The sequence below is a fragment of the Camarhynchus parvulus genome, chromosome 2 (genome assembly GCF_901933205.1).
Source record: "Camarhynchus parvulus chromosome 2, STF_HiC, whole genome shotgun sequence".
NCBI lineage: Eukaryota > Metazoa > Chordata > Aves > Passeriformes > Thraupidae > Camarhynchus > Camarhynchus parvulus.
Genome location: NC_044572.1, coordinates 9,245,602 through 9,273,199, shown reverse-complemented (window position 1 = coordinate 9,273,199; position 27,598 = coordinate 9,245,602). Strand labels below are relative to the sequence as shown.

Below are 27,598 nucleotides of genomic sequence, written 5' to 3'. Positions count from 1 at the left end.
GAGAAATCTGAGGGATCCTTGAAAGAAGATAATGACTACTGACACTAAAAAAAAAAAGCCTTTTACTGGATCCTTGATTAGTTAGTTTAAAACTCATTACTGACTTTATTTCTTTATTCAAACTTCTGTTAACTTTGATAGATTAAGATGCCCTTGGTGTTCTTGCTGACCTTGAGAGAATAAAAAAGAACAAAGCAAAAACATTCAAGAACTGTCCCTTGCCATCACCTACTCATATTAAATTGAATGTGACTAGAATAGGGATTTTTCACAATTTTCTTGAAATACATGGCCTTTTAAACAGTGCATGTAATACAAAATTGATGAAACCAGGAATTTCATTTAATTAGTTTAAACTTTGCTCTTGTTTTTGTTCAGTTAAAGATCATTTAATAGTGTGATAGCATTTTCTGCCATTTTCTATTTGCTCCAAGCAAGAAGAGTTTCTGCTCATAATTGTTTTTTGTTCAACACAATGTGCTTGGAATGTAATAATTGTAATTGTCTTTTGAATTATTGTTAAACTGCTGATATACTTCACCACTCTGTGCTTATTGTAATGTTTGCCACGTTCCAACAGCACCTTTGTGACAGAGGTTGATTAATGCTGAAATGCCAAGATTGGCCTATTCCTGATTTATCAGCTGAATGTTGAGATGTATTTCCTCCATGACAGCACTATTTGCATCATCCTTGATTTCTTCTGCCTTTGTTTTCTGGCATGTCTACATTTGAAAAAAAAATCATTCAGGAAGAGTTCAATAAAATTGAAATTATATTTTTTCCTAAAATTTGATGTATTTACTGTTGGTTACATTTCCAAGCCAAGCTCTAGCCTGTGGAGAAGTGATATCATTTTTGAGTGGATGCCGCCCACAACAATTTCCATTGGGAGTAGCACATGCTCCTTGGTGTAGGTCAGTTTTTCTAAGATTTTTAGTTCCAGCATAGGAAATCATTTCACCACAAATGTAAATCTTGTAGATCTTTGGGATTCAAAAGAAAAAAAACAACAAGAAATCATTTCAACTGTAATGGAGAATAAAAAAAACCTCTGCTTTTAAGCTTGACTTTGCTTGATCACATGGTATTTGTTTTCAGCTGTGTTTAGTTCCATATCTCAATTCTTACAAAACAAATCAAAGCAAAACAAAACAAAACAAGTTGCCCCTTTTGAAATGTTTCCTAAGGGCTTTTTTTGTTAGTACTGATTTCTGAAGAAAGCTAGTTTTCCTTGGTCTCAAAATACCCACAACAGTAGATGTCCTGCTATCTGAATTGCTTTTGTCAAAAGGCAAAGAAAGCAAGGTTGAAATTTCTTGTGAGCAATTGCTTGTTGGGAAGATTTATTTGCTGATAAGAGAAGCATCCCAATGAAACTTGGAATAAAATGATGCTATTATAGACATCCTGGTCAAGTTTTTTTTTTGCAGCTATGGCTGGTGAATCAGAAGTAAGCTTTTAATCTAAATTGATTCAGTGACTTTTACCTGTGTTATGTTGTCATGGAGAATTTTAATATTAAGTCCAGCTTAATTATACATCAGAAAATTAGAAACATAAAAGTGTTCTCTTCCTTTTTGCAACATTCATCATATTGTTGTTCAGTTAGAATAACTTACATCTGTTCTTTTATGGTTCTTCCCTCTTTTATGTTGCACATAATTATGAGGTGCCTTTTTTACGCTGACATGTACCATCACTGAAGATTTTGATAGGCTATGAATAAATTCAGGAGATGCCTGTTAATGCAAATGTGACTCACATTCATTCTTATTCAGATCTTTACTTATAGGACAGAACTGTGTGTTGAGACAAATTCTGCCTTCAGCTACATGGGTATAAGTTAACTCTCACCGACTTCAGTGTCACTGAGTCACGCCCACACATCTCAGAGCTGAAATGGGTCTCTTTTCTTTGTGTTCAAAGTTTTGTCCCGCCCAGTTCAGGGTTAGAATGAGTTTGTTTGTTTTTTAATCCTATCAGCAGATCTTCTTTTTCACCAGAATGGGTCCTAAGATTTAGAACCAAGAAAACCACCCATCAGTTCGAAAACATTCATTGTAACACACTAATCCTATTTACTCCTGATGGCTTTGTTTCTTAGATTCTATATTTTTTCTGCTCAGTGAATTTTCTGCTCCTTGAATTAAATGTAATAATTAAGGTCTTTAAGCAGAACTTCCTCCATTGAGGCCAAATCCATGCATTTAGATAAATCAGCTAACCAGAAAAAGCCAGAAACTGAATTTGTTCCCCATTTTTGCTGGTTTTTAGTTACATGTGCCCTTGACTGGCATGGTGGAAATGGAGAACATATTTAGATGTGTGGAGCATTCTTAACATTCAGTGTAGAAAAATGTTTCAAAAGGCTCCTAGGTTGCTATGAAACCACGAGTACTGATCTCAAATAAATGCCTTTGTCAGCCACCATAAATGATCTTTCTCTGCATATTGAGGACATGGGACATTGCTCATCACATGGGTCTGGTGCCATCAGTCTTTTGGGGGAAAACTTCTCCTCTGAGCTTACAAACAGAAATAAAACACTTTGCTTGCCAATAAAGGGTGGAGGGACATGACAATCCTTCAGGAAGTCCGTTGTTCTGCCCTCACATACTTTCTGTCTCTAACACTACAAGGGATTTCCTTTAAATAAATCCAGTCTGTGTTCTTCTTCCTTATTCCAGATGGACCATGACCCCCGAAACCCTGCATATATTGCCACCCAGGGCCCTCTCCCTGCTACTGTTGCTGACTTCTGGCAGGTAAGTTAAACATATTTTTGAAAACTGAGTTTATTTCATAAGTTTTCCTGTGTTTCTTGAAATGTAATTTGTGTAAAAGTATGTTGTGCTTGAGTCACTGTAGGTGGAATAGCCTTCATTCAAATGCCTTTTTAAAATCTAGTATGTGGATATTCAAGCCATTTATGTGTAATACAAGCACTGCTTAGGAATAGTTTATCTGAAAATTATACTGAGAACCTCTGGGCAAAGTATTCATATTTTAGTGCCTGGTCTCTGTAACTAAATTACTGCCAAGGATTCAGTGATTTTCAGAAGGCCTGAAGAGTGTAGCCAGAATTCATTGTCATTCTCCAGATCAGAAAGGACCTAACACCAAGTGCCATGAATTTTCTATTGAAATCTATTCCACACATGTCCCAGTTCTCCAGTATGCTTCAATCCTTATGCATTTCCTCTGCCACAGGCAGTTAGGACCCAGCTACATAAATTTAAGTAGGAGCAGAATTCTTTACAGGACTGGGACTAAATGAAGTAGTTATTGAGGCACAGTTAGGAGCTTTGCATGCAGGTGTTTCAGTGCTGGTGCAGCTCTCAGGTTTGGACCAGCACACATTGCCAGGGTAGATGTGTGTGATGGTGTGATGGATACGAGTGTTAGATATTCCTTTGGAAGTGCAGAACTGTGTCTGAAGGTTTACAGAAGCTACCTGGGGAGGAGGCCAGCTGGGGCTTATTATCAACATGAACATATGCTTTTATTTTTTGTTTTGCATTATGAATTTAGAAGTTTTTGTTCTGAAGATAAGAGACTGTCTGTGTGACAATTTCAGAAGTGTCATTGTATTTTAGGAGCTCGCATCTGTTGAAATCATCTCTTCATCTGCATCACTTGACCTATCCTTAGAAATTATTAACTGATCCCTATTGAAGACTCTTTTCATGTCACGATTTTTCTGATGAGTAATCAGGACATTGTCAAAAAAGTTGTTGAATTTTGGGTGCATGGATATTGAAGTGCTCAGTCCAAGATATTTTGGGACTGTTTTCTAGAAGAGCAGGGCAAATGCTTTCTGCTTGAAGTCAGGTGAGCTTTTGGCTTAAATTTTCAAGTGGCTTGTGATTTTTGTCTTCATTGGTAATTAGCTAGAATTGAGAAGACTGCTCCTTTTTGCTTGGCACATTGGTTCATTCTAACAGGCATGATCCTTGAAAATATATTTGTTAAATTTCACATTCAAAATCAAATAGTATGTTAGGTGTTCTTTATGACATTTTATTATTTCTATGGCCCATGGTTTTGGTTGTTTATTTTTTCATATTTGTACATCTATATTGTGTGTACTATGACCTGTAAATGCCCCTTTACATGTTGAAGAATATATGTTCTCGTTTTTAAATATGGCATTTAAGAAGTCCTCTTTGAGTAAGCGTTACAGAAATCAAAATTAATCATACAAACATAGTATAAAGAATATCTTTTGTTCTTCTTCCACACCAGTTTGAAAAGTTAGGTACCTTGTTTGCATGATCACAGAGACTACAACTTTGTTTCTTTGTTCCGTGGTGCAATCTTCTTCATTCTACTCATACTTAAAAGATCTCTTTCTTTACTTTCTTTCCTCATGCTATGTTGTGTGGAAGAGTCTTCACTTTCCTTCTGCTCTTTCTGCTATTTCTCTTCCAGTGTTCCATCATTGAAAGTTCACTCCAGCTCCCCACCAGATTTGCTGTAAATGTCTCCTCAAAAGCTGTTGGGGAGCCGTGGTTCAGCTTTGGTTTGAGTGTGGCTGTGTGCATTTCTGATGTGATGCTCTTTTACTATTTCTTCTGTTAGGTTCCATAGAAAAGGTGTTTTTGACGTTTATTTTGATGATGTCTGTCACTTCAACATAACAATCTACCTGTGCCAGTGTCCTGATTTGGTCCATGACCCACTTTTCTTAAACTTCCTGCAAATCACAATTCAGTGTGCCAGTTGTTGTCCCAAACCTTTTACACAGCCCAGGGTGTCAACCAGATATAATAAACAGGCCAAGAGAGATGAGCTCCTTGCAGAACACTGCATCCACAGCCACTGAAATGAAGAAGATCCAGTGTACAAGTCAAAAGCTGTGGCTTGAGCATGTTGCAGTTTATGCCCAGTTGCAGGAGAAAAGTTAATTTCTATTTTCACCTAACTGTGCATATTTTAATGTAAAGCATAGGAAATCTGAACTTGCTATGGAAAATAGCCTTAACTGCTGTCAGGGCACAATCAGTTGATAGTTACTTGAATACAGTTTTCTGTAGTTTATGGTGCTTCCATGACGCTGCCACCAGGGATTGTTTAGTGATTCAATTATTCATTCCTGATACATCTTCTCAGTGGTTCTCCTCCCTTTCCCTCCTCCACTTAATGCCAGCTGTTGCAGAGTTGTGTTGCTGTTTTCCCCTTTTTGTGCTCAGTGAAGCAGTGTTCTGACTGATAGTGAGAAGAGCGACTGACTCCAGAGAGATCTGGGACTGTTGTGCTCTTCCTTGTCTAAATGCACAATGTCATGCTTTAGCAAGTCCATCAGAAACTCTTGGAGCTTGACATCACCTTCCATGGCAATATTTACTGGATGTATTGCTTCCGATTTTTGCAGAGATTTGGCTGCTGAGATTCCCAACAGTCAGGGTGCGCCGTGGGCATCAGCCACTTCGTTGTGTCTTGGCTGAAAGGGTGCCCCAGCAAGAACCTGTTGTAATTGTTTCCACTCCTGAAGGCTTTTCAAGCTGACTTCTAGAGAACTCTTGTCTACAGAGCATTTGTTTTACTTGAAAGCGTAAGGCAACTTTCTTGGCATTCACAACACAGCTGATATCCACAATAAAATCCAAACTGTTTCTCATCTGTGCCGATTGTCTGTATTTCATGCTCTTATTCCAGATATAGTTTCTAAACCAGCTTTCTCTTAAGCTTTCATTATATTCTCCCACCAGTCAGTGACTACCTCTACAGTAGCAAGCTGTCTGGCCTGCTATGAATGGATTTGTGGAATGTCACAATACTTTGTAGGTTTTACCAAACAGATAATTTAGTTTTGGGCAACCTTTTTTTTTTTTCTAGTTTTACTGGCAGGCCCCTCTAAAACATGTTATGTTGATCCAGTGCCCAGTATTTTAGTGCAAGTGCTGTTAGACACTTAGCAAACAAATTCCCATTTACTGTATTCAAGTTGCCCAGATCCAAGCAAAGATCATAGTTAACTCAGTGCCTTTGCTTTCTCAAACTAGGCAGAGCTTTTTCATACAACATTGATGGTGCTTGGTCCAGGTTCATGTATTTTAACAGGGGAGGTCTTAAGCTGCACCAAGAGAAATATTAGGAAAATTTTTTTTACAGAAAGGGTGATAAAGTTCTGGAATGGTTTGCCCAGGGAGGTAGTGGAGTCACTATCCCTGGATATGTTAAAAAAAAATACTGGATGTGTCACTCGGTGCCATGGTTTAGTTGAGGTTTTAGGGCTGGGTTGGACTTGATCTTAAAGGTCTCTTCCAACCTGGTAATTCTGTGAATTCTGTGTGATCCAAGTCTGGTACCACTATGGGATTGAAAGGTACCAGCTCCACTGATCTCACTAGTGACCACTTCTTGGAAGACACTTAGCAAACTGTCTTTTTGGTAGGGTGAAGAAGAGCAGGTATCATTCTTCAGTACCATTTAACTTGAGCCACTAGAGTTGGCCATCAGTCTCAGAATTTTCCGTAAAACTTTCTATTCATATATGTTTCCAAGTTGACCTGAGAGATCAGCTTGACAGAAGTTTTTCTTTCAGAGGCACAATGTTTGAGATGGGCCAAATGCCTGGATATTGGTTATTTTCAAATGGTGTTTGAATTTGTATGTGTTGTAAGAAAAATAATGATAAAAAGGCAATAGACTTATACTGACTTTTCTGATGGCAAAAAACCTCCACGGTTATTTGTGTCCCTTTGGTTTACTTCTCCAGCTCCTTAGATTCTTGGCATAGCTTCTCTAAGTCAGCAAGTGCCAAGTTAGTTTCAACTTTCCTGGCTTACCTATTTCTTTGAAAACTTTCTAGCCTGCAGGAGTTGTGTTGTCAGTCATCTCATTGATCGGTTTTGCCACAGGGCTTCTTAATCTGTCTGGATGCTCTGTGTTTGCAGCTCAAGCAGAGATTTCATCTCTACCCGCTTGTCATCTCTTGGACCACTCTGGAAATTTTCCAGCCACTACTTTAATTAATTTTGAAAAGCCTCCAGCTGATTTAAGTCTTCTTTTAATTTTATCTGGTCTTGTTTGCATCTTTTACCAATTACTATTTCTGAGAAATACATCCTTCATTGATTCTATACTTGTTCAGTGGGAATTCCACCTCACAATTCGCTTTCTCAAAAACTGGAAGACTGTCCTCACATGGTATTAATCCATTTTTACCTGAGTGGTTAAACAATTTGTCAGGTCTGTGGGTTGTTTTCTTCTCAGCTGGAAAGAAAATTCATCCCCAGGACAGGGTTTTGCTTTGATAGAGTTCCATTTTATTTACAAAGAAAGAACAGAGTTTTATTTCCTTGAACAAAGACAGAATCAAATAACAGTCAATAACTTCTATTTTCCAAACCTCATTCACCCAGTGTTTTACCCCCAACCTCTCTTTCAGCTTTTCTTCTACCAGGATCACAATGCTAGTTTGTTGAGCTGTGCTGGTGGTTTCTTTATTCCTTTTACACATTTATGCTGTTTATCAGGATTAATCATCTTGCCTTGATTAATGCTCTCTCTCTGCATTAAGCGTATCAGTTTCTAGAGAAACTCGCAGGTCCATATGCTTCATGTTTCTCTTGTTTTTGATGATAACTTCTGTAATTTCAGTTATCAGGCTTCATAAAAGAGTTTGCTTGTTTCTTACATTTTTCTTGAATGGAAGGTGATGATTTTGTCCAGCAGCTTCAGTGAGATTTCACTCAGCTCTTTCACATAGCGCTATTAAAATTCAACATCTCTTTGAACATAATTCAAAAGAAAGAGGATGTGGAACATTTCTGATCTATAACAAGTTTTCGCAGCAGGAGTTCCATGTTGTGAATAATTCTGGAGGCATAAAATTTTATTATTTTCAGTATGTGCTGGGTTATAATTCCACAAAATATTTGACATGAAGTACATGTCTTAACTTGCAAAGTATTCTAAGAAGCAAGGGATGATAATATGCAAGAAACTATTTCTAAGACTCAGGATACTTAGAACCAACTGTCCTTTCACTGAAAAATTGTTTCTAATTATTCTGGTTTTATAAATTGCATGTCTGCTAAGGTTCATCATCTCCAAATGAACATTTCTGTAGGAGGCCATAAATTTTCCCTCTGAAAAATACCCCCTATCATGTCTTTCTTTCATAAATCTACCCACGTTTGCCCTTCTTTCCCCTCCTTCTTTTTGGAGAGAAGTACATTTTCATGTTTTTTTATTTTACCACATTAAGTGAAATAGGGGGAGGGAACAAGCGCTTCCTGCCATGCTTTATTTGCCTTGGAAAATGAATTAATATGTGATATATATACTTCGGTAAGCATTTGTGCTCCTGTGATGTCCTCCCTCCGTGTAGAACATAATTAATCATTATCTGAACATTATAGAAGTTCTGCAGAAGGGGTAGAGAAATATGATTTGCATCATTTTTCAAATGCTGGGTAAGGTACAGTGCACCTAAGTCACCTAGTGACTTAAGTCATGAGAGTAAGTTAAATACAGCCCACATTTGTAGTGGACACACTCGTAGTTTAGACCAGAAAACTCCATGGGTTTTGCCTAAACAGATCTGTAGCACAGGCTAAATAGATCCCCCAATGCCTCAGTCTGGCAAGGATGACAGAGCAGACGCCACTCATGAGCAGCACCAAGTCAGACAGGAGGTGGAAGGCAGACTTCAAGTGCTGCCCCTTTGTGGTTGGGGTGCTTCTCTAGGAAGTGAGGAAAAGCTTCATCATCTCCACATTCTGAGTCAAACCCATGCTTTACCTTACCCCATCTTGTCCTCACTATTTGTCAGTACATGAAATAGTCTTGAAACTGGAAATCCTCTTCAGCCTTCTTTTTATTGCTGCCTCTCTCTTGATGACAAGCAAAGAGACCTCACTGGAGTGGAGGTTTGCACTGTTGTGGCTGTAGTGACTGGGGAGATTTCATCTCTGTTCCCTTGATTACTTTTTACTTTTATTGCCAGACTGTTAAATGTAAAGTGCAGAAGGGGTCCCAAGAGTAAAGTCCATAGCCCTAATAGGAGCCAGGCAGTTAAACTGCCATTTGCTTTTTGTTGCCCCAGTCCTGCATTTCTTAATCTAAAACTATTTTTACTTTTCTCTACCCCTGTTCAGGAGTAAGTTATCAGCATCAGTCAGAAAAACTGACTGTTGGTTTCCTCCCAGATCACAATGGCATATTAGGAATTGATTCCTGAATCACAGTCTTGAGGACATGATAAATCTTTGCATGCCTAATCACCAATATTTGCTTCTCTCTTCCAGTTTTGGAATTCAGCAAAAGGAATACAGAATACTGTCACTTGACTGTTTCCTCTGTAAAAAGGATTAGTAATCAGTAGTCTCCAAGGGCAAATCCCAGTAGCAGGAGACCATGTTCCCATAGCTGAATGAGTCTTCCAGCAAAATCAGTGTTCCAAGCCCATGGGCTGAGTAGGAACAACTGTACCAAACCCTTGTCTGCTCTAAATGCTGGTTCTGTGCTCCCAGTTCAGCACGTTTTCTGAGTGCTGAAATTAATTTACAGACTAAATTATTCTTCTGCATTTTGTTCTGTGCAGACACAGTGCTTTCAAGCAGTTGTGATTCCCAAGTTTTATTTTCTTTGCCTGGAATGGGACTTCCTGCATGTCTAATCAGTTCTCACCTTCAGAAAGAAGAGCAGATGAAAACCAACAGAAAGCAATTCAATGTGTAAAATATGCATATTTTAATTTAATAAAGGAAAAACAGCAAGGGAGACATAGGCACAGAACAGTAGCCCCTGGAGCTCTAGTAACTTGTCAAGCCATGAGAAATAAATACAGCATTAGAAATTCCATAAGCGTTCAGTGAAGGAGTCTGCTTTTACCACACTCCCTCTAATTATGGCTCTGGTTGGAGAATGTACTTAGAAATAGTCCCTTAAAACTTGTATCCCTTTATTGTTTAGTTTCCACATTTTCAATACTAAAGGAAAAGCTAATTTCTGATGATTTTGGTGGACTTTTGCTCCTTAATGTGGTTTTGTCAGCAGTGCAACTCTAAACAGAGCTCATATTTAAATTATTTAATAATAAGGCTTGTTAGGAGTCTACTGAGAAGAATAAGAGCAGTTTATGTCTCTGTGAGAAAGAGAAAGAGAAATTATTGCAACACATACAGACATTTGGAATTTGCCTTTCCCTGTGACTTCCAAGCAAGTGTTCCTGCAACAGCAGGGGACACAATACAACTGTCTAATTATATATGGTCCTCTCTGAAGACATTTTTCCAGTTTCTGTTAGATACTTTTTTAATGAAATACAGATTGTTGACCGTTAATCATCCAACTTATAGATTTGCTTAAGAGTCAGGCACAGTTATGATTTTGTAAATGGCAATTCTCACCTTGCCTAATTTGACCCATTGCATATTAAAATTATCTAATTTACAAACAAAATATTTCACAAAAAAGTTTGTATGACTTTCTGACTGGAATGCATTGTAAAGCATTTATTACCAGCTAGAGTTGGTAATAAAAAACTAAATTCAACCCAATTTTTTCCTTTAGTTAAAAGATCCCCAATTTTTTTTAAAGCTTGAAAGACATCACAGTGAATTATTTTCACAATATCTAATGGGATTCATATTATCTGATGCAGCAAGGGCTAGTACCTCGCTTTGTTGTTTTTTTAGGAGTCCTTTTTATTCATATTGAGTTTTTATTGTCCTCAGAAATTTTTTGGGTTCTCTTTGCTGGTTCATCTGCTTTTCCAAGTCTTTGCATTTACCTGTCATACCAATTGTATGGGGAACCAAAAAGACTGAAAAGGTAAATTCTGTAGCTTGCTGGAGGTCTCTCTCAGAGAGCAGCTCATGTGATTTGCAGGTTATATTTAGTGAACTGGCTGGATTTAACTGATCATCCCATCTATTTTCTACTTTTAAATCATTGCATTTTAGAAACTTCTCCACTAGTCTCCATTAAATGAAGAATGTCTGGGCAGAGCTCCTATCTTGTCATTTCCCTATCACAAAAATGACAGAAATGGCTGGGAAAGGAGTTTGGGGAGAATAATTTATTATAAAAAGAAGCTTCAAAGTGATGAAGTGTCTGAAAAAGAAAAGGGGGTTCATATTAACTATTTTATTTACAAGCTAGTAAACAAGGACATTTTAAAGTATAAGCTATCAAAAACTGATGTTTTCAGATTTATGGCATTTTTGTAACACTGGTTCTGCTATTTGTGACTTTGTTTTTCTTATTACATGAAAAACCAATTCTGTGCTCCTTTTCAAGTAATTCTTACTAAATATAATTCATCCCAATGTGGAAGCCCTTTTTATGGGGCTGGCAATGCTAGATAACCACAGCATGAGGTCTCTACACTTGGTGGATTTCATCAACAGGGAATTCTGAGGATCACAATGCTCTGCTCATTTTGGATTGCAGGATTCAGCCTTTAATTTGCAGCAAATGGAACAGGATGGTGTTATTCATGTCCAAGAAGTGTTCTGAGAATGATGCATGCAGCAGAAGCTCATTAAAGATCATTAACATGTTACTCTCTGGGCCTACAGGCTGAAGGTGGACATGTCACACAAAATCATGCAGTGTCCTCCCTTTTCAGCAAAGAATGCACTGCAGGCTCTGCAGTGAGCTCCTGTACAGAACTCAGGCTTTATTGCTCCCATTCACTGGACTCCATTCAACATTTCTTCTTCTGCTGAAAGTATTCGCATGAATTACAAACATGAGCCTGCCTGTGCTAAGTGATTTAAAAAAATAAAATAAAATTAGTTTTATATATTGCAAATATATACATGTGTATATTATATGGTGTATATATATATATAAATATATTTCGTTTTTGTAGAAACTTGAAGTCTAAAGCTTAATTTTGCTGGGCTCTACATAAAAAGAAAAACCTCTGCCCTGAGGACCTGATGTTCTCTTTATTCTTTTATCACATTGTGCAAGCATACAAAGATGAGAAATATGTGAATTACTGCATATTTGCAGTTGAACTTCTCCCTCCATTCTCCAAGGCCAGCTCAAATATCCCTTTGGCACCCGCAGGCACTTCTTCAGAGGCTGTGCTGGGATTGTGCAGACCAGGTCTGGGCTACCTGTTCTTTCTTTACCAAGACACATTCTTGGGGCCACTTTGTAGTTGTGTCTGGACGCTGAGCACAGCCAAGTGTGAAGTGTGGTGGATGCAGCTTCTGAAAACCCCAACAATTGCTTAAAGATGGGGAGGTAAACAGATGACAGAGTAAAAGTCTGTGAACTGCCTTTGACTCATCCTGCTTCCAAGTTATTTGGAAATACATGGTAATAAATATCAGGCTGATGGTCTAATATTTAAATTAGCAAGGAAACAATGAAAATGCTGTAGTCCTCCAGTCACAGGTGATGAGCCTTAGTGAAAACCCATCTCAATGGTAAGCACAGGAGATGCAGGGACAGTTGCTTGTAACAGGAATGAAGGAACTAGGCTGTATTGCCTTCTTGATTTAGTAGATTTGACTCCTACTTTTCACACAATGACCTAAAAGAAATATTACACCCCAGAGTAACTTTGAAATTGTTTGTTTAAATTAACTTTCATTTGGATTTATGCTTAATGAAATCTTCAGAGATGCAGACAGCCCCTCTCTAATGAAATGCTCTGTCTTTGAACCAATGAACAGGGTTGCCAAACTGTAAGGATTCCTCTCTAAATGAGTGGGCTTTTATAATGTTACACTTGGGTGGCACAAGCAGAGTGCTCGATGATTAGTTTATGGTCTAGATCATTGTATTTTTATTACACTCATAAAAACTGTGTTTCTCCTCATTTTCGTAATGGCTTCAATGAGCTTCTATACCTTCTAGAGGCACATTAAATCGTTATGTGATGAAAGTACTGATTTAGTGGGGCTAGTTTTAAAGTAAGATGCATGTTTTGAATTCTTATCTTAGTCTGATTGCTGGCTGAAAAAGGTGAAACTATTTTAGAATGAAAGAAATCTGTATCATCTTCCTTACATATAAAGAAGGTTTCCAGCTGTGGCCTGAAACAAATGCAGTATAAAAAATATACAAATGGTAAATATACATCTGTCTGTAAAGTGTCTATAATTTTAAAGTATGTTTAAATGGTTTTGTGGCACTGTGAGATTTTAAAGTGAGGAGGAGGAAATTACAGACATTTTTATTTAAAAAACGTTTTTGAAGGGGTTAAAAAAAAAGATTATTCTTAAATTCCACTATAATTTTTTTACTCCACTTCTTTTCAAAATGATAAATAACCCTATTCTGTGTAAACCCCAGATTCATTTCTCTAAATAATTCTAAGCCGGTTTTAAAAGTAGTTTTAATTATGTTGCAAAATTAAAAAGGGAAGAAAAACGTTATTTGTTTCTCTATATGCAAGCTATTCTTAAAAGAGAAGACAACATCATTATCCATGAATGGGAAACCTTTTTATTTGATATGTAATTTAAAAAATAATCCTTGAATTGAATGTATCATCTCATCTTTGCACAGTTTAGACAAAGGCCTTTTTTGTTGACAAAATTTACATGTCAATACAGTTGCTTATAAATATTTCTGTGAAATAAACATAACCCTTCACAAAAAGAGCAGTTTACTCTTCATTTAGTAATTTTATATGCTAGCAAAAAGACAATGAAAGTTGTATGCAAATATAACATCAATGTACAGCATAATAATAACCGTTTTTAGTGATTATACTGCTTGGTATTAATTCATAGGAGCCTTTTTGTTCAGTCATGGGCTGTGTTTGGAACAGAGATATGCCAGACCAGAGCATCTCTGCTTGTTTGCTGTTTGTGAGAGACATCCACAAATGCTTTAGCTGAGGATGTACATGATTCTTGTATCCTACTCTGTGGCTGGTCTAAATTATTAAGTGATCATGCTGACCCCGAAGATACTCTGTTTTCCTCTGTTTCTGTACCTGTGCTCTGTGAGTGCACTGTCTGCAGCACAGGTTGGACTTTCATTCTACCTCCAGGAAAAAAAAAAAAGGGAGAAAACAGAACTAGAAAAGAGAAAGGAGAAGGGGAGGAAAAAAAAAGAAAGAAAAATGGAATAGAAAAGAGGGAGAGAGAAAGGAAAATAAAAAGAAAATTTAAAAAAAGGGAAAGGGAAGAAAGAAGACAAAGGAAAGCTGGAAGGAAAGAAAGAAGGAAAAAGAAAGTAATGCACATTTGCAATGAATCTTTTATAAATGTGCATTTGGAGGGACTTCTCCATCCAAAATGTTCCTGGAAAAACAGATTTGCTTTGAATTTTCCCTGCCTTTTCTTCATTACTATTGTTCAGATGCAACTTTTATGATTGTTTCAGCAATGCAGTGCTTTAATGGCTTTAGCTACTTGGCAAAGTGAAAAAAGACATGGGGTTGAGAACACAAACAAATTTCAGTACATGTGACTTTAGTAGATCTGTGCTGCTTCAGTGTTAAATATCAAATCTTAAATAGATGGGTGTTCTGCAAGCACCACTCAGTGTTCCTTCAGTGGATCTAAAAGTTTGCCACAAAAGCAGTTGAACATGGTACTGGGAGCAAGGAGAGATTTTGGGGATGACCTGAATTGAAATCGCAGGAAATTCTTTAATATTTCATGGACGCCTGCAAAATATGGTGCCAGTTTATTCAGGGATTTGAAAGCAGCTGCAGAGTAAAAGTGTCTAATGAAAATGAAATAAATTTCCTGTGAATGGAATAAATTTTGATTGTGTGTCTGAGTGCAGTAATTATACATGTCACGCAGTAATTAGGCAGTCACAATGTGGCCACGGTGTCTTTCTTTGTCTGCAGATGGTCTGGGAGAACGGCTGTGTCGTTATTGTCATGCTGACACCCCTCGTGGAAAACGGAGTCAAGCAGTGCTACCACTATTGGCCGGACGAAGGGTCAAACCTCTACCACATCTACGAGGTACCTGCACAAAATTTCTGGTTGCAAACGTGACAGTAAGTGCTGATTCCATCCAGGGCAGAAGGATGATGGAGATGCTCTAACCCGGAGGTCGAGCTGCGGACTATGAAATACTCCTGGTGTGCCTTCGGGTAGTTCTGCATTTGCAAAAAAAATTGGAGTGCAGCTTTAACAGCAAGGTGGTTTCCACCAAGTACAGTAAATAATGAGTGAAATGTTGCAGTATTAAAAAGGACAATAATGTTTGCATTTTGAATGGTTATGCAAGTGGTTGATATATGAAAGCGTGTATTTATGTTTTATAGGAAAATAGTATTTTTAGAACTAGTGGATTTTGCCTTAGGACAGCCATATGTAAATCTTTGTAGAAAAACCTCTATATTGCTGTAGTAATTAATCCTATCTATTTTTATCTCTTGCCTCAGTCACAACAACAAATATATATTTTTATTTTCTGCTTTGCATTTCTAGCCCAAAATATCATATCACGAGTTATGTTGCAATGCAACATTGACAACGACTGTCAGATTTTTCCAGTGGTCCAGCTGTGTAGAGGAGGAAAATAATACCACAATGCCAAATACAAAGAAATGTGGAGAAACTGTAAAGAAATGCTGTTATTTAAACTAAAATGGGAATAAAGTCATTTTCTGAAAAGATGAGCTCTGCAAATAAGCTGCATTTTTTAATGCTTATTTTTCTTCATAGCAAAAGAAACTGAATTTTTACTTCTCATGTGAATTCAACTCAGATTTTTAAGACCTCTGAGAGTAGGCTGGGCAATGCATTTGTGGACATTTCTGAAAAGAAAGGAACTGCCAGTCTTAACACATTTTCAATACAAAATATCTTTTGTATTCACATAATGTTATAAAGATTTAATTCAGTGAATTTTTCTTTTGCATGAAAATTGTCAAGATTTTTCTTATGTTTTCAATGGAAGACAATGGCAGCTAACCCCTTTCTGACAGCTACATTGATTGCTAAATGATTTTTTTTTCCCTCCATACTGGCCAATTTGCTAATAAAAATAAAATTTTCATGCAATTCCTTCATCCCAGAAATCTTACACTTGCAACCCCGGAGACGTGACTTGCAACCAGAATTGCTGATCTCCGTTTATTCCTTCCTGTGGGTGTGTAGGTCAATCTTGTCTCTGAGCACATCTGGTGCGAGGATTTCCTTGTGAGGAGCTTCTACCTGAAGAACCTGCAGACCAACGAGACCCGCACAGTGACCCAGTTCCACTTCCTCAGCTGGAACGACCAGAGGGCTCCTGCCTCCACCAGATCCCTTCTGGATTTCCGCAGGTAAAGCACAAAGTATGGTGCTTCTTCTAAGACGCTATGGGTCTGAGGAACAAGGGCTTTTTTTTTCCTTTAAAGATTTTTGGGTTGAAAGGGGGCTCCTCAGCCTGTGATGCCACAATGCTAAACTAAGAGAAATATCTTCACTAGGTTGATGTTTAGTGTTGCCTCACACAGAGATATTGCCTGGGTTTAAGACATATTCATTTTGCATTTAGAGATCAATACCTTTCCTCCCTTTGTATAATCTCAGTGCTTCTGTATTTCTTTGTTTTTCAAGTATTTATTCATTTCTCCAACTTCCAGGCTTTTTGTCTAGCTCCCCCAAGATCCTTATATCAGGACTCTCACAAGTAAATTAGGAAGTGTGAGCTTTAAAAAAAGAATCACAATGGAGTCATATGACGATAGCATCATTCCCATGGTACCATTTGCTCATAAGTATCCAACAGCGAGATCTGCAGACCTTTGGCTGCAGGAAGGTGGAAGCTTGAAGAAGCAGATGAAAATATTGACAAAGCATACCCTTTGGAACTTTAAAGAAAGTCAGTGTGGCTTTAAAATACAAATATACAAAGGCAAAAGCTGTGAAAGTCCTTGCCACCTTCTCTCATGTTTGCTGTGCCTATCTAAATTTTAATTTGAAAATTAAAGCCATGCATGATAAATACTGGAGCGAAATAATCTTTATTTGATTGCAAACCGTGCCCAGTGCATCACGTGTAGGTGTTAGCGTGTACCAGCTAATCCACAGCGACGCGCTTATGACTAATGAAAAGAATCTCCGTGAGGTTTGGGGAGTTGGTGCTCCATCCACCAGCAGCCTGTGGGATCACATGTTGTTCTCTCTGCTCTACAATATTATCTACAACCCCCCAAAGTGATTATACGGGCTCAGAGCTCAAAAGATCCAAAGTTTTTTCTTTCAAGGAGTGCTGGGAGCTCTGACTGATGCCAGTCGAAGTCGTGCATCTGCACCCGAGGGGAGGAGCTGGCATACAGCCAACAGGAGCTGGTTGCACACTTGTCTGTTGGCAAAATCCTACCCTTAAAAATTTAGGGCTAAATGCCACCCTTCATCTACTCAGTATTCTTGTACATATTTCAAGGCTTTTCAAAGCAGAGAGACATCTCACACGGTGCAGGTCAGGTAATGGAGTGCAGCTGCTCTGAGTCACTTGGAGCTATGGCTAGGTGAGGATGTAAGGATATACTACAGAGTCACAACACAAGAGCAGTAGTGGAGCAAGGAAGCACAGCCATGGGATGGAGTTGAAATTGTAATTGAATTTTCAAGGTTTTCTTCTCTGGGTTCAGCTTTAATATGATTTTTATAGGTTGATTTCTCTTTGCTTGTGGTACCGAGGAGTTGCCTGTAGTGAATTTTTGTAGTGAGAATTGTGACTCGGTTCCATTAAGCTGTGTGAGGCTGCAGCACAGAGCCAGTGCAGCATCCAGCTTTGCTCTTTTCAAAGTTAGTGGGAAATCTGCTGGCAATTCTAACTAGAGCATAAATGAGCCTGTACAGCCAGGACATCTGAAGCTCGGAGCACCTCGCCTCTGACTTGTTTCAGTAAGGATTGAGGTCCCTGCATGAGCTGCAGGATTAGATCTACAGTAAGTCACAGTTCACGCTGCCAGGAAAGCGCCTCTTAGAGTGACATTGTGTAAGGGTTAAATAGCCGTGTGGAAGAAGTGTTGTGCAATACTTTGAAAAAGAAAAATGATAACTAGATGAGAAAAGTAGCAGAGCTGCCATTCTTTGTATTTTAAGCCAGTATGGGAATGAACCTGTTAAGATTTAATTGAATTCTGAGTGTTCATTTCACATGTATTCACAGTCCAGTGTAGGGTACTGTAATCATTTGCTACGTGCAGATTTTGTACAATGAACTCATAGTACTGAATGCATAGTGAAATTCCGCCTGAAAAGGAATTTTGGCATGCACAATAGCCTGGTCTATGAATCTCAGTTTTCTTGGTCATCTGATCTTTGGGTTGTTTTTTCTTTTTCGTTCTTTTTTAATGACAAAAAAACTAATGCACAATCGCTAAAATAACGTATTTGGAATTCATTTATACAATCCATGTTTTGCACCTGAAGCTTTCTATTGAAAGTACAGACTCTGCTGGATTACAACAGCTGAGTCATAAAGCCCCCAGAAAAATGTCTGACAGTGCTACCATACTCTTAGTAGGGTAGTGCTAGGAAGGGGCTGCTCTCATTTCTTTTAATCTTATCTATGTTTTTATGTGCATTCAGTGTGTTTGTATATATATATGGATATGTGTGTATATTTATATATTCACATACATATATGAAATTAAGCATATACATAACCAACCCTCTATTTTTTTATAATTCATCACCAAGAAAAATTGGATTCCCAAAATTACCTTGCCCAGAGTCTGTGGAAATATGGACCTAAACATTTTTATTGAAGTAAATTTTGCAAGTCTCTTTGACAACTGAAAGCTTACATTTCTCTTACTCTGTATCAGACAGTGATTTAGACGATTTTGCATCTAGAGATACATTAAACCTTGCTGAATAATCTATCATACTTCCATAATGTAGGAATAAATTGCCAAAAAGAGATTATTCTATATACTTTACAAATCTGTACAAAAGACAGTCCCTGAGAGGTGAGGCTACTACGGAAACCACTGGTCAGTTTTAAATGCTTCTGGAGTCCTAATTTCATTTTGAACAATAGACCAATCATTATTGCTCTGGACTAGCTTGTTAGTCATGCACTGATATGTGTCATTAAATATTTCTTAAGCCCAGAGGGAGCACATTTACACTTTAAAGAGGGACTGCTAAGCTAAAAGATAATTAGCATCACATGTGAGGGCTTTGCTTAAAATATATATCTATTATGCTATCACTTCTCGCTGTGTGCAATGGCATTTACTAACACTGCTCACTTTAAAAATGGACAAATTCTTATTTTGCCAGCTAATTAGCGGTTGCCAGTGTCATTTTTGTGATGTTGCAGCTAGTAATATGAGCCCAGTTGCATAGTCACAAAAGTGATCATTGGAAACTGTGACTCTGCTGCAGGGACAATGTGGGAAACCCCTTTTCTGAGCCTCTAACGACCTCTGACCTTTGCTTGCTGATGGTTTGCATGATGATTTCTTTTTCACTCAATGAGCCAAGGGTTGGTTTGTATTACTAATCATTCTTTCTAAGTTAATTCTTCCTGTATATGTGTATATATATATATAATATATATTTTCTTCAACATTCAAGAACTTTGCTTACTGATGAATTTTCAACTCACTCTCATTAGCCAGAACTAAGAATGAAATGAGATGTTGCTGCACTTCTAAATATTTTCATAAGCTATATGTAGACAAAGCTATGAACCAGCTGGATTGAAACCCTTTGTTTTAATGTGTTTTCTGAAATGTGTGATAATGAAAATGTTTGAAACGCCTTCAATAAAACTGACAAACATAAGGTGTCTTTCCCTAACATGTGTCTCTGGCTGTCTGATTTACTGAGGGGTCTGATAGATTTAGATCCAGTTTGCCATCGAAATTATATTAGGACTTTGGTAGAGGGCTAGTCACAACATGCAAATATCATGTTAGTAGTGCCACACAAGGAACAAAGGAACCACACAAGCAGAAAGAGAAACGGTAAATACCCCTCTGTAGTGATTAGCTTTTATTTGATACTTGAAATGGAAAAACAACTCTTTACTAATGCACCTGATGGGGGTGGGGGGAGAGTGACCAGCTGTGAGTTGGGGAATGCAGGCTGACTCTATCAGATGTTGGTACAGACATTTCAAATATAATTTATGGTACAATTAAAACAAAACCCAAAGAAAGCCCCACCAAATCAGGCTTTATGTCATGTAGAAGGAGCTGATCCTCAGGATATGACCATCAGGAATTGAATGGTTCATTCATGTGAAAACTCTACTGTAGCAAGTTGTTGAAGTTTTGTTTGGTACTGCCTGCATATAGATATATTTATGGACAGATAAATGGTCCATTTAACTTCTGAGGTCATGTGCTTCTCAATGACTTACCACTCATTTAATGAGAACATTGTTCTACTGCATTAATTACTTATATCCAGGGACTATAAATAGAGGCAGAATGTCTCTGCAAGTAAGATTTACCTAAGTAAGCAAGAGAGTAAGAATTGTGAAGTCTCTGAATTCAAATGTTTAAAGGGAATCCAAACAAGAACTTAATATTGTTCTCAAGTTTGGTTAGAATCTTAAATAACAAAAATAAGAATGTGAAAACATGGTTTCGTGGAATATCACCAATACCTCCATAGCCCATTTGGGTTGAGTTCCAGGTATCCCAACACCCTGTCAGAAGTTTAGGCATCTTCAGGCTATACTGTAAGCAGTGTTTAAAGATATGTGCATGTTTTCACAGCACAGATGTTAGTGAATAGATGAAAAGCCAAGAACTAAATGATTCAGGAGGTTAGTTATGCTTTAAAATTCATAATAACATCACACCACTGTTAAATTTTAGCAGCTCCCTTTAGTTTAGTTATCAGGATCCTGTGTAGCACACTGAGCTGGGGACTATTAGAGCATCCTTTGGAAGCTGCCCTATGAAATTATTTTATAGGAGACCTTCTAGCTCCAATAAACTCAAACTCATCAAATAATTTGAATGAAAGGTTTTGATTTCTTGCAGCAATGCTTTCCCATTTTAGCCTTTATTCATCTTGCCTTGTTAACATATGTGTGCATATTTTATGGATTTTTGGCCTGTAATATTCTTGACATGCAAAATATATCCTAGCGCAAAAGAGAGGGCTTGGGATTTTGGTGTTTGTAAGGCAATTTAAATAGATTTAAACCAATTTTGTGGGCTCTGTTCTTAGACTAAGTATCTTGGTTTGCTTCAGCACTAGTTAATTCCTTCATTGAATTTACACATCAGCTAACCTGTTCTGTGGTTATATTCTATTGACTGATTTCACATATATTCTCTTGACACTGAAAATGTTTAACCAGGAAGCTGTCAAAGACAACAATGTGTAAATATTAAATGTATAACACTTTTTCAATAGAACTAAAGCAGTAGAACCAAAGCTTACTGATGGGTTTAGTTATTTTTACTATGATAAGATTACATTTTAGAAATTTTAAGAAGCGTTTCAGGAGATTTGGCATTTGCCTTTCTGGGAAGAAGTGGTGTTACAGATCAGCACACAAAGTGTAGTGGAATAGCCTTTTTAAATTTTGTATTCAGTTTGATGACCCTTGATATTTCCTTGAGCAAGCTCATGAACTCAAAGTTTGCCTCAAAATCAAGGCATCTCAAGATAATCTTAGTTTTGGAGCTAAGACATGAGCCATTTGAGAAAATAACTCATTTGTTTTGCCCAGACAACACTAATAATGGAATGTTTTCTGGGATTTCTTGGGCAGCAAACCAGAATCAAACTTTAAAGAAGATTATCTACCTAATTGCTTGTTATATTAGGAAACTATCAACCTGAGTATTCCTTCAAAGAGAGTAATATTTGCATTTTCTTATTGCTTACTTTTGACAGTTGGCAAAAGAAACAGTAAATAATATGCTTAATTAATTTCTTGTGTCTGTTTTATTTCAGAAAAGTAAACAAGTGCTACAGGGGTCGCTCTTGTCCAGTAGTTGTTCATTGCAGGCAAGTACAATTTCTAAAATAGCTTTAGAGAGATCTGTATATGTAAGAATTTAATACAGATATAAACAAAGTGGGCAAATGAAAGCTTTACATGAATCATTAAACCGTGTGGTAGGCTAAAAGTTTTAAGTTTAATTCAATTGCGTTTTAATGCTATTTAATACTTAGGATGTGCTTTCATTATAAAATTATCCTTCCATATGATGTTTTAGATGTTGAGCCATGACTTAACAACGTATGGCCATGCCTTCTAGTATAAGTAGCACTTCAGTTTCATACATCTCCTTCAAAATTACAGTTATTCTTTGCATGCCCTCCCAATTTAGTCTGCTTTATTTTATTAACACTTAATAATGTTTTATTTCTTCTTTACTTGTTTTTAGCAATAAGGGTAAGAAGAGGGCAATGGCAGGGAGTGGAAACCTGCCCAGAGATTGAGTAATTCTTCAAGCACAGACTTATTTTTAGGCCTGACAATGTGATAGATGCGCACGAAAGCTGTCAGGCAGTTCAGTGGAAAAGTTTACCATAATAACATTAATGTTGGGTTTTGCCATTGGGGGTTCTGACTTATTTATCAAAAATATCCTTGTAGATAATGAAGACAGAAAAAGAGCCCTGCTAAGAGGCAGGATGTTTGCCATGTGGCACTTCACTGTGGATAGGAGTGAGGAGGGAGGGGACGTGTTTCTCACGTGTGGCTCTGCTGAGTGAGGATGCAAGGAGCCGAATGCTCCAGAGGGGGCTGCTCTGCATTGCCTTCAGGAAATGTGAGAAAGGAACAATTTGATGCACAATGAAGAGCCTTCAAATTTCTTGCTATTTCCTTACTGTGGTTGATGGAAATATCTGCCATGAGCTCAGGAGTTTTTGTTTTTATTGGACCTGATTGCTGTCTTGTCTCTCATTATTCAGCTTAAATAATAAGATTGTGTCTTTGTTCCCTTCATAGACAGAGATAAAAAAATTATTATCACTAGCTCCTTTTCTCTAAACAGTGATCTAGTAACTGAAAGAAAAAAAATCTCTGTCTACAGAAATTAAGTTTCATAGCCTGACTGTAAACAGAATGCAATAATGTGCTTCATGCTATTCTATTTTTTTTCTTTCATTAATTCTTTTACACAAATTGAGCTATCAATAAAAATAATGGCTTAATTAATAAAACTACATACCAGCCTAATGGGCCACACATGCACCTTTGTAAAAATTTTGGGGAGGGAAAGAAAAAAAGCTTTTACTTAAAGTCTTAATTATGTTTGCTAACAGCAGCTCTAAAAGAGCATCACGCTGGCAATTACACGTTGCTCTCTGAAAGGGACACAAGCTGCATTCAGATTAGGGAGCTTTGCCTCTCCCGAGTCTTGGTCTCACATCTCTGAGGAAGGGCTGTGGATACACAAAAGTTAAAGCCATTTCTTAAAATTACAAGATAATATTTCTTTCTGGTCATTGTTTCTAGGGAAGAATTAAAGGGGAAGGGACAGAGAAAAAACAAACCATTCATATGTAGTGAAGAAAGATTGCAGTCCTCAGTAATTAAATATTTGTTCTTGAGCAGATCTCTACATTCCCTCTGACCACTGCACTAGAATGCATTGTACAGCATTTTTGACTTCTGGATAATGTTCTAGTCAAACTTACTCTGAGTTCTTCATGTCATATATAGGTAAATGTAAGGTCACTATATGCACACTTTTTAAATAGAAATGGCATCCTGGTTTAGGGTTTTCCACTGTTGTTTAAAATGTTTCTCTTGCATAAACACAACTTGGCTTAAAAAATCAAAACAAAGCCCTGTTATCCATGCAGTGTAGTAGTTAATCTTCCACAACCAGCTTGTGTTTATTCAGTGCAAGCTTTCTCTCCTCTCTTAGTACCCTCCTTTAACCCCTCATTCTCTCCTCTCCCACCATGTGTAACACTGTAACATTAAGGGCAGGTACCTTCATGTTGAGTCTAGATGCACACTGATAGGCTTTATTTTTTCTTTTTCCTTTTCTGTTGGCAGCGATGGTGCGGGAAGAAGTGGAACCTACATTCTAATTGACATGGTTCTCAATAAAATGGCCAAAGGTGAGAATCGAAAGGCTTGTTACTTCCTCAGTACTGAAATATGTGCTTGTGTTGCCATGGCAACAGTGGGGGAGCAATATTCACAGAAAATCTGAGAATAAATTAGAGGCAAATTGTACTCTTTCCTGAATGTTCTGTAGTTTTATTTTCATACCAAACGCAAATGCTTTGTGAATGAAAGGTGTGTTTGTGCTGTTGAGAAGTATTTGAATTTCTAAATTTATCATTTAAAATAGTTATTACAGTTTTTACAAGAGATGCCTTGGGGCTGTACAGCCCTAGTTTAATGGTTACAGGATCTGGGTCCCAGGCTGTGGCATGGCTATTGCCCACGTGGGTGTTACCTGCCCCACCATGACAGTCAGATGTGATTATTTTCCTTTTTGGAGCTGCCCATTGCCACCAACAGATGTAGAAGTGGTGGTGCCAGACAGGACCTCGTGTCTGGCACAGATTTGTTTCTTACAAGGAAAAAGACTGTAGTGAACAGGACAGAGGACTGAAAATGAATCTCCGTTGCCAGTTCTGGCACTATCTATTCAATATCGAACAATATATTTAACTTTTCTGTTTCTTAGAAGTCTCATCTGTGATATGTAATTTTATGACATAAAATTGGGAAATAATTGGGAAAAGTGGGAAATAATCTGTCAACTAAACATAAACTTGTTTGTTAAAATGAACAATCTGTAGATTCTTTAGAGATTGGGATAATTCCTTTTTTTTTTCTTGATTGGTAAATTGTTCATGGTGGGAAGTACTTGAGATACTCGGAAATAATCTTTGTTAGAACTGAACAAATTTTTAATGCTGATACTGTCTTCAGAAGGAAGGAGGGTGAGAGTGAGCATGTAAACCTGACCAAATAATCAAAAAGAAATTTGCCTTTATTGATTCTTAACCTGAGTTCTTAAGCTGCATCTGGCATTATGCGCACATGTGTATTTAATGAAAAAGGATTAGGAGTAAAATCATACTAATTTACAGAGAGAAACAATATTTAGTTCTTTGAATTCTAATCACTTTACAGCATTTGTTTAATATCTTCTCACACAGACATATTTTTATATGTAGTTTAAAAATACTCTCCATGCTTTGCAGTCATCTGCTGCTGCATCCTGAATATTCCAGTCCTCTGGGACATGGTGGTATCCGGTCCCTTTAGAAAGATTTTAGCTTTTCTTTTTTTTTCTCTCCAGATTTTGTTAACATGTCTCATCAAACATGGACTGTATTTTCTGCCCGCAAGCATCATGTGGAACTTGCCACTGATGCTAAAAGAAGTTGTATGTTTGCCTTTTCCATTGCGCTGTACTGAAAATAAATTTTTCAGTGGGATGAGATTAGTTTTTCATGCTCATTGGAAAATAGGTTTTTGCTCTGTGAAGGAATATGGAGATATTTCCAATGCTTGTTACTTGCCACGTGACAATCTAGACTTTAAAAATAAAAGCAATGGTGCATCATAAAATTAATGTGGACCTTTGTTAAGTGTTTGTTCACTCATTTCGGCTATCAGCAGTGAGAAGCCATAATGAAAACTAGATTTAAAGTATGTGCAATTTATTGGCATATAGAAGTAAATGAGGAGTATTTTCTAGCTCGAGGCTTTCAGCCACTTAAGGGAGGGTTGACTTTGTTGTAAAAGCACTGAAGAATGCCATTTATTGACTCCATTGTACCATGTAATGTCAAATTCCATTTTAAGTGTGGGCTTAGCGCTGCACAATGCCAGACAAGTCATGTGAAACTGGCCAGAGAAAGGCGTCACAGGGCTTTTTGGAGATCGGTCACCCCCATTTTGTTCTTGACCTGCTCCCCTCTGCCCGTGGGGGTGTGCGACGCGAAATCCCCTGACCTGGTGCTTTGGCTGGAGTTTAAATGAAAGATCAAAGGGCAGAGCGGGCATCTCAGCCCTGCTGAGGTGGGCCTTTCCCAGGCTGTCACACTGTGCGGCCGCCAAAGGTTTTGTTCGGGCGGGAGCCGCGGCCCAGCCTGTGCGGCCGGGGCCCTCTTTGTCTGGCCTGAGAAGCTGGAGGCCCAGGTTGAGGATCCAATGTTCATCAAATGATCAAAGGCCTGAAGCCCTGGACATGAAATCTTTCTTTCCATTTCCTTTTCTTAGAGAATGAATTGCACGAGTGGCAAAGAATGCCCTTTCCAAAGCTTTTATGTGCAGTGCGAGGGCTAACTTCAGAGTCCTTCAGCGCTGAACATAAAAATGTAAGTGCACTTTCAATCTGGGCCCAGCTGCAGGGCCAGCATCGAGGAACCCTTCTTTCAAAAAGGCTTTTAAGGATTAAGGCCTTCAGTCTTTCAAAAAAAAAAAAGCAAAAAAAAAACCCAACCAAAAAAAAAACACCACGGACTTTTAAGAATAAACTTAGAATAATTTGAGTTTCTTGTTCCATGGTCTAGTTTATTAGAAAGTAGACAATAATGCATTTTTAAATCAAAGTAAATAGAGGAGTACTTAGTTTCAGCAGTGGGAAAGTAGAAAGCAATCAATAAATACCTTGGCTCTTTAGTGGGGTCTTTAATAGGTTGGGCAAAGGAGCTCCTTTTTCATGTAATGATTTACTTCCCTGCATTCTCTTAGACAGTTAACTGTAAATGCCTTTGTCATTTACAATTTCTTCTACTGCTCATTGAATTAGTGCTAACACTTAGTCTATTAAACGTGTTATAAATTCATATCTTCTACTACCCTGCTGTTGCCAACCCTCATATTATTTTAGATGCTGAAAACCACCAACAAGGGACCTGTTCCTAAAAGCTAAAGCTGGGGAAAAGAAATCAAGTTGGGGAGGACTTTGTGTTTGACATCTGCCGCATCAATTTGACGGCCCTAACCCCTTTGAGGAAGGGAATTTTGAGGAATGAAAATTTAAAGAAGCAAAGCATCTCAGCTCAGGGCACTTGCAGGACAGTAAAAGTTGGTAACAAGGGCAGAAATGCTCCCATGGTGTGTTTGAGGGGTGAATTGAGCTGGTGGAAGGATGTGCAGGAGCTCACAGGGGTACTGGGACAGATTTGCTGTTGGGAGAGGTTCTTAATGAATTGCACTGTCCTCAGTGCAGTAAATGCAATGACTGCATCTGTGCACTTATTCCCAACATCCACATGAAATAATCTGAGATACTGGAATAGGCAGAGAACAGCAGTGTCTGTCCTGTGGTATCATTCCTGTGTCATGTCAGCTGGAAGTTACAATGCAAAGTAGGTCCGTTTGTTTCATCATTCCAATAATTAATGTAGGTATTTATCATGTAGTTTATTACTATAATTCTTTTTTCTTCCTAGCTTCATATGCTGTTGCCTAGAAAGTTTGAACAAGTTGATCCTTGAGGTCCCCTTCTAACCTCATGTTCTGTGATTCTGTGATATGCAGAGGCCATGATCCTATATCCATCAAGGCAATAAGAAAAATGAAACTGTGTTGAATCTGGCCTTACAGTAACATATTTTAATACTTTTTAACATGTTTCAACTATGGTACCTATTTAACTATGATAACTATTTGTACATGGGTGTTAAAGTTTTAAGACAGTTACCAAATCACCTCTCATTTCAATGACAGCCGTCTTAGGACAAGCTTTAGTTTTGAGTTAAAAGCTGAGAAGTGATTTCGTTCAGCCCATGTGCATT

At 37.8% G+C, this 27,598-nt stretch overlaps 1 protein-coding gene across 2 annotated transcripts in view; it reads left to right on the top strand.

Annotated features, from left to right (window-relative positions):
• PTPRN2 (protein tyrosine phosphatase receptor type N2) overlaps window positions 1-27,598 on the top strand; it is a 636,599-nt gene that overhangs the window by 587,275 nt on the left and 21,726 nt on the right. For both annotated transcript variants that reach the window (XM_030971071.1, XM_030971072.1), the window contains 5 exons: window positions 2,691-2,768; window positions 14,789-14,908; window positions 16,052-16,218; window positions 21,821-21,874; window positions 23,886-23,950. In XM_030971071.1, coding sequence (XP_030826931.1) covers window positions 2,691-2,768; window positions 14,789-14,908; window positions 16,052-16,218; window positions 21,821-21,874; window positions 23,886-23,950 — 484 coding nt within the window. The remainder of the gene's footprint in view (window positions 1-2,690; window positions 2,769-14,788; window positions 14,909-16,051; window positions 16,219-21,820; window positions 21,875-23,885; window positions 23,951-27,598) is intronic.